Source organism: Xiphophorus hellerii, chromosome 16, assembly GCF_003331165.1.
Source record: "Xiphophorus hellerii strain 12219 chromosome 16, Xiphophorus_hellerii-4.1, whole genome shotgun sequence".
NCBI lineage: Eukaryota > Metazoa > Chordata > Actinopteri > Cyprinodontiformes > Poeciliidae > Xiphophorus > Xiphophorus hellerii.
Window position 1 is genome coordinate 24203201 of NC_045687.1, and position 12272 is coordinate 24215472.

General features: G+C 46.1%; 1 protein-coding gene across 2 annotated transcripts in view; it reads right to left on the reverse strand.

Annotated features, from left to right (window-relative positions):
* Positions 1-1198, reverse strand: part of smg1 (SMG1 nonsense mediated mRNA decay associated PI3K related kinase) — a 54462-nt gene extending 53264 nt beyond the window's left edge. For both annotated transcript variants that reach the window (XM_032588093.1, XM_032588092.1), the window contains exon 1: positions 951-1198. In XM_032588093.1, coding sequence (XP_032443984.1) covers positions 951-1027 — 77 coding nt within the window. In that variant the 5' untranslated portion in view covers positions 1028-1198. The remainder of the gene's footprint in view (positions 1-950) is intronic.
* Positions 1199-12272: the final 11074 nt, after the last annotated feature.

Here is a 12272-nt window from a genome sequence, read left to right on the forward strand (position 1 = left end):
AGATCAGTATCTGTTAACAGATTTACAGCCTGTTTTTCTGAAGTGTTGCTGTACCTGACGCCTTTCTCTCTGCATGCTCCTGCTCTGGACTGTTTCCAGTTTGCTGAAATCAAAGTGTGAGACACTGAGGCTGACCTGTGCCGGTCGGGGTTGTCATGATGATTTACCGAGCTGCAGGTGCAGCCTTCTGACTCTAAACATAATAGATATTGGTGAGATGTGGTCTTAAGTCTCACACACAGAAGTGACAGGTAATGTGCTTTCTACACTGCTTGTCTCACAGTGAGCTCGGGCCTTTAACAGGTCGCTACACTACAAAGGGCTTCCCCCACGACGTCCCACTGACTCTCGGGGTTCATTCATTGCTGTGTTGACTTGTCGTGTTTATGAATTACCACCGCAATAAGAAACAATGTCAGCGCAGTCCAATTTTTGCGTCTAGAGGTTTCCGGAAGTGACTTGGAGGTAGGTAACATTACACAGCAGGGTGGCGGCTTCCTTCAGCTGACTAGCATCGTTAGCCAGCGCGAACAGAGGTGTGTTAATGCTAACGGGCTAAAGCTTCACGTTCGGACTAATGTTCACAGGGAATGTGTTGTCATGAAGATGAGAATTAATTTTATTTTGTCTTTGCCTCATATGTTCCACGCGCCACTTGTCGGCAAACCCCAAACAGCCATCGCTCCTAACGTCCTCCGAGTCCGAGTAGCGTTAGCTCTGAGCTCGGCACACCGTGATGGAGGCTGGTTAAAACAGCTTGTGTTGCTACTGCAGCTCCAGCTATTTCACAGACGGTGAAATAACATAAAACGGTTAAACGGAGAGGAGGGTGTAAGATTGAGGTGAAAACACGGAGGTATCTGGCTCCCATCTGGCCACAGCCCAACACAGCAAAACATCCAGGCCCCCCCGAGAGCCGCCGTTTTATTTTGAGAAGAGCACCAACCAACCTGGGCTGCCAGTCGTTCCAGTGTGGCCGCAGTTTGTGGGCGCCGCTGAGCCGAGACCCCGGGGCTTTACGGCTCATTACCTTTTGGAGCGCTGCATGTCCTGCCCGCAGCGCTACACGAGTCTTTCCGCAGCTTCGTTCTTCACATTTAAGCTCTGTCAAGTCTCAATAACTGCTTAGCAACTTGTCATTATAGCTAGCATACGACGGCGTTCTTCTTCTTTCACTTCTACGTCGTCTTCTACTTCTTCTTCTGAGGGAGACTCACGGTGGCGCAGCCAGCCTCGTGATGTGGTACCGCCACCCTCTGAGTCGACCAGATGCAGAGCACCCAAAATTATGCTCCAACAAGAATATCATTATTTCAACATTTTACTCAAGTAACAGTAAAATGTAGCCGTCCAAGAAATTACTTAAGAGCAAAAAAATAATCCGTAAAAGTGCTCCTCGGGTACTGAGTAACAGTTTATTTTTCTTTGTACTAACAGTTCGTAGCATCTGATGTATTTGTAAGTTCTAATATTTTAAAACCAAAATTGAAAAAAAAAAAAATCATGCAAAAATAACTTTTTGAGCAGAAGAAACACTTTTCCAAATCACTATGTTTCTATATAACTCTTATGACATAAATTATTTTTTACATTTTAGAACAAGGTAGAATATTTCCAGTGACAGTATATGGTGTTTACTGTATATTCACTTAACCTAAAGGAAATAACAGCAGAACAACCAAGTTGGTGTACAAACAGAAGGTTTCACCTCAAACTGTGGGTGTCTGTGTGTCATGCAGTTTTTTGTTAAAACATGTTTGTTATTCATTCAATGAGTAAAGTATGGAGACATTTTACTAGTACCATACTTCCTACAAATATCATTAAAGTAAAAGCAAAAAGCATGGTATAGTGAAACGACTAAAAGTCTTTTTTTCCCCCCCAACAAGTTACTCAAGTTCGTAACTACTTCCAACCAACTTCTAACCAGCTGGAATCCTATATTAATCAATTGGATTGTATGTTTTAAGAAAAATATAAATCTAGCCCTGACATTATTTGTGATTGTACTCTAATCCATACCAGGTCAAACTAATATTCATGGTATCATACACACTGCTGGGGAAAAAGTATCTGCCCCTTTACAGATTTCTTCTGTTTCTGCTTTTCTTTACACTAAAATGACTATGAATTTTACTAAAATGACTATGAAATTTTAATGAATCATTAAAACGACTGCATTTTAATATCAGACCAAGATAAACAGAAAAAGAATAAAGGGGTGAAAAAACACATTTCAAATAATGACTTAATTAATCAAAAACTATCCAAACCAAATTGCCTCAATGGGGAAAAGGAACTGCCCAACTTGTTAAAGCATGAAATTACTGATTCTGAGTTCAACTACACCAGCCACACTCAGACGTGCAGAGTCAAGAAAAGTAAATGAATAACAAAAAACAACATAAAAGAACAAAGACAGGTTACAGAAAACAACGAAAATGTAAATTAATTAAACAGAAACCATATTTCTTGAAAATGTTTTGCATGTTATGCATTAAAAGAATATACACGGTAGTATTCTTTTGTATAATAAGGGAGTAAATTCCAATTTCAAAAACACCGAGTTCCATTTTTGTCCACTAAGTGGCAGAAGAGAGCTAATATGTGGATCCACCACAATAGTTAATTTCTATTTTGATGAATTTGGAATGAATTTTTAACACGTTACACTTTCCACTTCTGTCATTTAACTGTAACTTATAAACAAGTCTATTGATTTTACAGGTGGTTTGGTTATCACTTTAAAGATGTAAAGCTAATTTTTGCTTTCTTTACTACTGATAAGGGGGAAAAAAATAATACAACCTGAAACTTCACTGTTCATCTAGTCTCCTCACCCTCCCTATTGAGCCCAGCCTCCTTTTGACCTCCTCCACCTATGCCCCCTCCTCTCCATCTATCTCCCTCTGCTGGCTAATAATACCTCTGTACGGATCTGAGCAGAGGCCTTTGATGGAGCCGGCCACTCCAGGCAGCCATTGCGTCAGCCGTGACGTCAATGCATCCAAACAAACAGGCCTCTGTTTGTAGGAGTAGCTTGCCATGGATGGGCTCTTGGGCTAGTTAGCTCTCATATTCCTGCTTATTAATGTGGGTTTTTTTGCAGAGCAGAAAGACAAAAACAGGTTTGGAGGCTGCTGGGTCAAAGGAGGGGGGGCAGGGGGGAGGCATCGAGTTATCGAAGCAGAGACAGGACTGTCAGTTTTCTGTTATTCCCACTTTTAATAGCTGGAAATATCAAAATGAAGACAAATAAGCTAACATTTAGCTGTTTAAGCAATTCATTTTAAGTCCAATGCACCATAAATAACATTATAACTGTAGAAAAATAGATCCCTGAAGCATGACACTGTCACCACAGTGTCATTTAATAAAGTATTGATTGTACTTACTAAGTGATACACACTGTTGGCATTTTAAAAGGAGCTCAAACTAATAAATTTTACTCTCACTTTTTGCCACCATTCCACAAACATTTATGACTTTCTTTGAAAATAAAAATCTCTGCTTTTCACTTTTAGATGAAAGTCAGCTTTATGGAGGGAATGACTAGATGTCGTCCTGTCAGCTGATCTTCCCAACCTGTGGAGGATCTCTGCAGTTTCTCTAGAGTTATCACCGGCCTGTTTCTGTCATGATCCTGGTGTGTGTGTGTGTGTGTGTGCGTGCGTGTGCGTGTGTGAACACAGGATGTCTTCTTCAGACGGTGCACCTTTCTGTAATTTCCCTAAAGCCAAACAGCTGGAGATTCAAGGAGCTGCAGGATGACTCCACTTTGTCTGACGATCAACCTTGTTGGTGGAGTCAAGTCAACTGTGCTCTCATTGTTATTATTCCCAGAGTTTCTGAAGAAGTTATTAATGTCTGCTTACTTCTGCTCAGCTCAACCTGGCACTCTCTGTTCTCCCACACAAAGTTGCCACACCGATTCCAGAACCCTTCATCAAACGTCCTTGTGACAGATCTCTTACGGAACCCGATTAACACCATGGTGATCCACTCCTCCGTCCCCCGTCTTCACCTGCTGACCCACTCTCCAACCTTCTTTTCGCCCGCTTCATGGGTTCCAAGAACCAGCTGCTCCAGCAAAACCACCTCAGAAACACAAATCCTCATCGAGACATCTCCATCTACACTCCACTGCCAGGATCATTGTTTTTATTTAAGGGTATTGCATCAAATGGGGCTAAATCCATATCCAAGCCACACTTTTCAGAATTGAATTTGTTTTTTAAAAAATTAAAATGTGAAAAACAGGTGCTGGTCATTCTGTGCTGCAAAATTCTGCTAAAATCGTATTTGATTTATTTGCGTGCGTGGGTGTGTGTGTGTGTGCGTGTGCGTGGGGGTGTGCGTGCGTGTGTGTGTGAAAGTACCAAAGTTAGGATTTGCCGATGGAGACAACGGGTCACATGTACTGAGTGAATACACACAAACTCTGTTCCACACGCCAACACCGCCCTACACTTGGGTTCGTTCCCTAGCAACCGCGCTGTTACTAAGGGAATGATTGCAAAGAGGCAGTGTTTCCATGGCAACAGAAGAGGCTGAGTCATCGTCACTGCGGTACAGGCTCTCATTCCAGCTCACATGTGTCTGGCTGAGCCTGAGCAGATAACCATTCATACCCACCCTGTCAGGAAGAAAAACAGAGGGATGGACAAACAACAGCAAATTTATTTTTATGACCAGTCATACTCAGCTCATTAGAATATGAGTTCTAGTCAGGTTGAAATACCTTTTTGAAAATAATTACCTTTAAGCAGGTTTTAAACCTTCTTTACTTACTACACCTACAGATTCATTTTATTTTTTATAAATATTTTTGTCATTGTTTTAATGTATGTTTTAGCTGTAAGAAGAATGTCATCATAATTCACAAAAATAGGGTCATGCAGTCTGTGTGGAATTAATTTGTTTAATGTGTCTCATTTAGTTATGGAGTTACTAAATATAATGAATAAATTAATTTCCATTAAATATCTCATATACTGAGTATGACTGTACATTTATCCATCCATTTATCCTTCCTTCCTTCCTTCCTTACTCCCTTCCTTTCCTGTATACCTGTACAAATATAGGTGTGTCCCCCTTTGGGTGCCATAGCAACAAAGTAGAGTCTTAGAAAGTGTGAAACACCAGTAGCAGCTCTCTGACTTTATGGTGAGTCCAAGTTGTTATAATTGTATGTTGAGAGCAGGTTTTGTGAGTTATTTGTATCTTAGAGTTATTCTATCTGAGATTGGAGCAGATATTTGGCTGTCTTATTGTTATTCCCACACATTGGCTACATCACAGAAGCAGCAAAGGAGCCAGAGCCCCTCCCCCTCCCCTACAGGGAGTGTTCCTCTTTCTGCACTAAGAAGCCCTGCATTATTAATGCCATAGTATGAGCAATATGATATGTGCTTAAGGGTTTGATTCACACTTTGCTTTGTACTTCACATTTCCAAGTGCAAGTGCATGTGTTTGTGTGCAACTTCATTTAAATGTAAATGAATTAATGCTATTCCAGCTTGCATATGTGTAGGGGGGTGTGTGTGCGTGTGTGCGTGTGTTTGCACACATAAGACAGCCTGTGTGTTGTGCCTTTCAGTGTGCGATGTCCATGGATGCTTTGAGAGTCTTTATGTGGGTGTATCTTTTTCTGCCAAAGGGGGTGGGAGGCTGAGCAGGCGGTTTGGATTCTAAAAATAGAAAGCTCTCCAGCTCCCTGCCTCGTTGGACTGAGAGAGTGACACAGAAAGGAAGAAACGGAGGGAGAAGCGGAGAGTGGCTGTGCCTGGGAGCTACAGAACCAAAAAGGACCAGAGACAGAGATTCATCCGTAGCGTCTCTTTACTCATCGAGGTGGAGCTCCACTGAAGGCAAACTCCCCGGAGGGACTGCATGGCAGATGTTCCTGAACCTGTCTGCTTTTTAGCTTTGAGGAAAAAAAGCGAAAAAACAAACGTGACAGTATTAACTGATCAGGTGTTTTAATCTGAAATATTGCCACAGACGTCACAGATGGCAGAAGGATCAGGTTTCACCTTCATTAGCAGAAAAAGAAAAAGAATTATTCCAGATTTGATCACTGCTTCTGTTGTTTGCCACACGGTGTGTCTTCAAAAGACTTTGCAGAACAAAGCCGGCACTACAGCATTTATCATTCTTCATTGACAGACATGAAAATAGAGAAACTTTTAAGAACAGTTCCTACAGTCTTTCATGTTTGTGGCTGCATACAGAGCAAGGCACTACTGCACCTCCCTTTAACCTGTTCACACATTCATTAGATCAGAAGACGTGCCTTGCTAATGTAAACCCATTGATTTTTTTTCTCTACATTGTCATAGTAAAATTGCATTATCTCTTTGTGTTTATTGGAAATTTACATAATAGATAGAAAAGTATATCAAGAATCTAAACTCATCAAATTAAACAATAATCATCATAATAAAAAGGACCTAAAAGAATAAAACTGAAGTAAAAAAGACTATGCAGTATAGTTCAGATCCAAGGTGTGTTATGAGGACTTGAGAATGAGAATGGAGTGCTCTCTGATCACAGCGACAGGTTGAACAGAGTTAGGGACTACCAAGATGGCGTCAAAATGCGTGCATGGCTTCCCGAGATTGCGGTTGGACAGAAGGCCTGCTATCCGGATTTAGGGGCTCAGTTGAAACATCAGAGCCAGTGCTGGCTGCTAATGTTAGCATTAGCTACCAGAGATAATCAACTATGATCCTACGCGTCTCTGAAGACAATCCTGGCATAATATTTATAGAGGTTAGTGAGAGATGAGGAAGAAACACACAGATAAAGCAGAACAGGCTCATGTTCCCCAACTACAAATTCTCCAAAGACTCATAAACAAGGCTTGTTGCAGTCTTGATAACAGCCTTGGCTCTGACTTGCTCTATGGCCTGCTCCGCCCCCAAAACAACATAAAGTACAATGAAATAAGTAGTTAAATTTTTTTATCCAAAAATAATCATCTCTGCCCAGACACAACCTCTTACTTGGACTGTTCAGATTAACAGTGAAGCCTGTGGGGTTCCAGAATATCTGACAGAGCCAGAGGAAACCGTTTTTATTTGAAACAAATCCCTGAAATCATCGACATTTTTACTTGACTAAAAACCCGAGTTTGATGAAATATCAAACTCTTAAATTACTGGATACTCTACCCACTGTAAGAAACTTATCTGAATGAATAAGTTCAGATAATTTTTCTTTCTGATTGAAGAAACAAAATGCATATAGACAGACAGACGGACGGACGGACGGACGGACGGACGGACGGACGGACGGACGGACGGACGGACGGACGGACGGACAGACAGACAGACAGACAGACAGACAGACAGACAGATAGATAGATAGACCAATACTTTTTTACTTAAAATGTTTAAGGCAACCAGTTACCTTGAATTTTTTAAGTAGGTAAAACTTATTCAGGTTTACAACTTGGAGAAGTTGCTGAGATTTAAAAAGGTAGGTATTGCCACAGGATGCATTTAAAAAGCTCAGGAGTTTTCAGGCAAAATCCACAAGACTCTGAACTTCTCATGCGACCAGAACAACAAAGCATAATTGTTACAAGCTCAATACAGAAAACTTAAGGAATCAAGCTGTTGACCTCACAGACTTTTACCAAGCAGTAAAAAGAAGGCAGTAAAAGCTGGAAGGCTGGGTATGTGTTAGGTCTGCTTAGAAACTCAGTCAGAGAGCTGCAGCCGATCCAGAACGGTGCTGCTCGTGTTCTCATTAAACCAAGAGGCTTTAATAATAACTGGAATATACATAATGACTGGGACTGTGGCCCAAAGTTTATATTTGATTTGATGAAATCAAGGGAAGAGAAAAGACTTTTGTTTTACAGTCAGACCCCTTAGTCCAATCAGGTGATTAATGTCGCATGTATAGCACAAGCAGTTCTTCCTGGATGTTTCTCAGTGTTGGTGTTGGCCTCTTGGCAGCCTAACTGTTCTGTTGTGTTTGCCCCCACACGGTCTCAGAATGTAGGCGGCTGTCTTCCTTGTGGTGTGGCGTGTATTTAATGCTGAAGATGTTTCTGTATCCTGCTCCTGACTGATACATTACAGTGACTGGATGATTTGGAGTCACTATCACCACGTTGCAATCTCTGGCTCATTTAGCTGAAGTCACAGTTTGCAAAAAGCAGTCACAGTGGCTTCAGCTAAATGATGCAAATCTCAAAAATATCCTGCCAGGACAGATGATCTTTATTTGAGGTTTGCCACATTCCCTGTAATTTATAATAGCTATGTGTCTAATAAGAGTCAGTTATGAAATAAAATCAAAGTGTTAGTTTGAAGTTTTTTTTATTTTCAATTTCTTCTACAGATTTCTTCGTTTTGCTGTTGAATCCTATATAGTCAAATGATTTATAATATAAGCCATTGCAAAAATGTGGTCTTTCAGCAGACCACCACAAACAGAAGACATTGGTATAAAGTTGTTTGTTGAAACAGAAAGACGAGGTAAAAATGCAAAGAATATGACAAAACTACTGCATAAAAAAAGTTATTTGAGGAAAAATTTAAAAAGTAAGGGAGAATAAGTAAAAACCTATTATTATGTGTTTTCCTGTTACATGGTATCATTTCATAACACTATGAAATTACTAAATTACCTTGAGTTGTTATGAAAATTCTATATATATCTGTGTATGAATTATCATAAATTTGACATTGTAATTTAAAGCCTTGAAATTGGGCCTCTGTCTCTTTAAGAAACTCCACCTTCAGGAAGTCATCGCAACATGGCTCCTCTATTAACCCTGTAACAACGTTTTTACCAGCTTTTCACTGAGAAGCAGCTCAGCAGACCAGCAGATGCTCAGTTCCACCGAGTGTTTGCTAATTGCTGCTGGCTAGTCTGAAGGAGCTGGGTGGGACAGGGCTGCTCTCTGTATCAGAAGCTCAGTAGCTTGAAAATGCAGCTCCAAGGAGGAGCCTTGTCATTGAGAGGCGGGGCTAGGTCCACCCAGGCATTTTCCCCAGCTGAATAATTGTCATGGAGATTAAAGGATTTCTCAAACATGCATGAAGAAATCAAGGCAACATGCCAGGTGTGTTTTTGATGAGAGAATAACATTATAATAGAGGTAAAGCTAAAAGAAAAGGTATATTATATGTAATACTGCCCCTTTAAACACACGAGTGGAAAGAAGGAAAATAAATCACAGAATTAAATGCGATTCAAATTTAAAAACTGATTTAATGACCCTAATTAAATCTGAGGTAAAATACTGCTAGAAAGAAAGACAAAGAAAGAGGCTTATGCCAGATGGAACCAAAAAACACTTAATTTTGGTGTGTTTTTCTTTTCCCCCATTTGTTGAATACATTTTTGAAGCCATTTTGTCAGGATCTGTGTTTTCTGTGTTCATTTAGAGTTTTTTGTGTCCTTAAGTCTCTTCGTTGTCCTGTCCTCCCCTTGATTGTTCCCAGGTGTGTCTCGTCTCTGTGATTACCCTCCTGTGTATTTAACTCCACCTGTGTTCCTTGTTCCTCGTCGGGTCCTCGTCAATGTTTCGTCAATGTCTAGTCTGTTCGTCGTCGGTGTGTCTCTGTGCGAGCTGCCGTGTCACTGGACTTATTTATTATTAAATCAACATTTTCATCTAACCTGGGTCCGCTGCCTCTGCCTCACCACCAACACCACCCGCACTTCATGACAGTAGGACCCGACCAGACTGAACGGTGAGGCTCGCTTCATGATGGACCCAGCAGCATTAAGGAGGTTCCCTCCAAAAGGGCAGAGCGGATCGAGGCGGAGATCCGGCAGGGAGGAGAGGACACTGGCTGAAGCTCTCTCTGACCTGCAGCGGGAGCTTTTCCGGGGAACGAGGCTGGTGTTGGCACCCCCCGGATTCGGCCCCCGTCGATACCTCCATCCGGAAGGTCAGCGACGTGAGCCGCCGGTGGAGCCGGCCCCTCGTCGCTTTCCGGAGCCGCCACCTCCACGGTCAGCCCGGAGACAGCGACGTGAGCCGCCGGCAGACCCGGCCCCTCGTCGCCTTCCGGAGCTGTCACCTCAGCTGTCTGCCCGGAGACAGCGACGTGAGCCGCCGGTGAACCCGGCCCCTCGTCGCCTTCCGGATCCGTCACCTCCGCTGTCAGCCCGGAGACGGCGACGTGAGCCGCCGGCAGACCCGGCCCCTCGTCGCTTTCCGGAGCCGCCACCTCCACGGTCAGCCCGGAGACAGCGACGTGAGCCGCCGGTGGACCCGGCCCCTCGTCGCCTTCCGGAGCTGTCACCCCCGCAGCCGGCCCCCAGGCTTCGCTCCGGCTCACCTCCGCAGCCGTTTCCAAGGCTTCGCTGCGGCTCGCCCCCGCGGCCGTTTCCAAGGCTTCGCTGCGGCTCGCCCCCGCGGCCGTTTCCAAGGCTTCGCTGCGGCTCGCCCCCGCGGCCGTTTCCAAGGCTTCGCTGCGGCTCGCCCCCGCGGCCGGTTCCAAGGCTTCGCTGCGGCTCGCCCCCGCGGCCGGTTCCAAGGCTTCGCTGCGGCTCGCCCCCGCGGCCGGTTCCAAGGCTTCGCTGCGGCTCGCCTCCGCGGCCGGTTCCAAGGCTTCGCTGCGGCTCGCCTCCGCGGCCGGTTCCAAGGCTTCACTGCGGCTCGCCTCCGCGGCCGGTTCCAAGGCTTCGCTGCGGCTCGCCTACGCGGCCGGTTCCAAGGCTTCGCTCCGGCGCACCCGAGGCCGAGTCAGCCGGCGTTCCAGCCGGCGCACCCGAGGCCGAGTCAGCCGGCGTTCCAGCCGGCGTTCCTTCCGAGACTCCCAGTGTTCCTTCCGAGACTCCCAGTGTTCCTTCCGAGACCCAGACCCCCAGCGCTCCGACTCAGACTCCCTGTGTTCCTCCAGAGACTCCCTGTGTTCCTACCGAGACCCAGACCCTCTACGTTCCCTCCGAGACCCCGACTCCCGAGACCCTCTGCGTTCCTCCTGAGACCCTGACCTCCAGCGTTCCTCCTGAGACCCTGACCTCCAGCGTTCCTCCTGAGACCCTGACCTCCTGCGTTCCTCCTGAGACCCTGACCTCCAGCGTTCCACCCGAGACCGAGACTCCCTGCGTTCCACCCGAGACCGAGACTCCCTGCGTTCCACCCGAGACCGAGACTCCCTGCGTTCCACCCGAGACCGAGACTCCCAGCGTTCCGACCGAGACCCCCTGTGCTCCACCAGAGACCCTGCCTCGGGGGGCTCGTCGTCGCCGTCTGTGGGCGGCCCCCGGGACTCATCGCCACCTCCAGCGCCGCGGACGGCCGCCGGACGGTCTCCGTGGTTCCCGCCTCCAGCGCCGCGGACGGCCGCCGGACGGCCTCCGTGGTTCCCGCCTCCAGCGCCGCGGACGGCCGCCGGACCGCCTCCGTGGTTCCCGCCTCCAGCGCCGCGGACGGCCGCCGGACCGCCTCCGTGGTTCCCGCATCCAGCGCCGCGGACGGCCGCCGGACCGCCTCCGTGGTTCCCGCCTCCAGCGCCGCGGACGGCCGCCGGACCGCCTCCGTGGTTCCCGCCTCCAGCGCCGCGGACGGCCGCCGGACCGCCTCCGTGGTTCCCGCCGCCGCGGACGACCGCCGGACCACCTCCGTGGTTCCTGCCTCCTTTGCCTCCGCCCACCCTGTGGGTAGTTTTTTGTTTGTTTTTGGACTCTTGGCCCCTCTTGTGTTTCCGCCCACGATGGTGGGTTGTTTTTTGTTTTTCTGGACTCTGGCCCCCCGTCCAGCGCCCCTCCGCCCACCCTTGTTGTGTTTTTGTTTTTTCTGGACTCTGGCCCCCCATCCGGCGCCCCTCCGCCCACCCTTGTTGTGGTTTTTTTTTTTTTTGGGCGTCTGGTAGCCGCCCTTGAGGGGGGGGTACTGTCAGGATCTGTGTTTTCTGTGTTCATTTAGAGTTTTTTGTGTCCTTAAGTCTCTTCGTTGTCCTGTCCTCCCCTTGATTGTTCCCAGGTGTGTCTCGTCTCTGTGATTACCCTCCTGTGTATTTAACTCCACCTGTGTTCCTTGTTCCTCGTCGGGTCCTCGTCAATGTCTAGTCTGTTCGTCGTCGGTGTGTCTCTGTGCGAGCTGCCGTGTCACTGGACTTATTTATTATTAAATCAACATTTTCATCTAACCTGGGTCCGCTGCCTCTGCCTCACCACCAACACCACCCGCACTTCATGACACATTTATTTATTTATTCTGTGTTTTTATTTTTTATTTTTCGTGATTATGTAGTAAAAGTCAATGTAAGCCTGCAATGCAACAGCTTGAGAGGCTC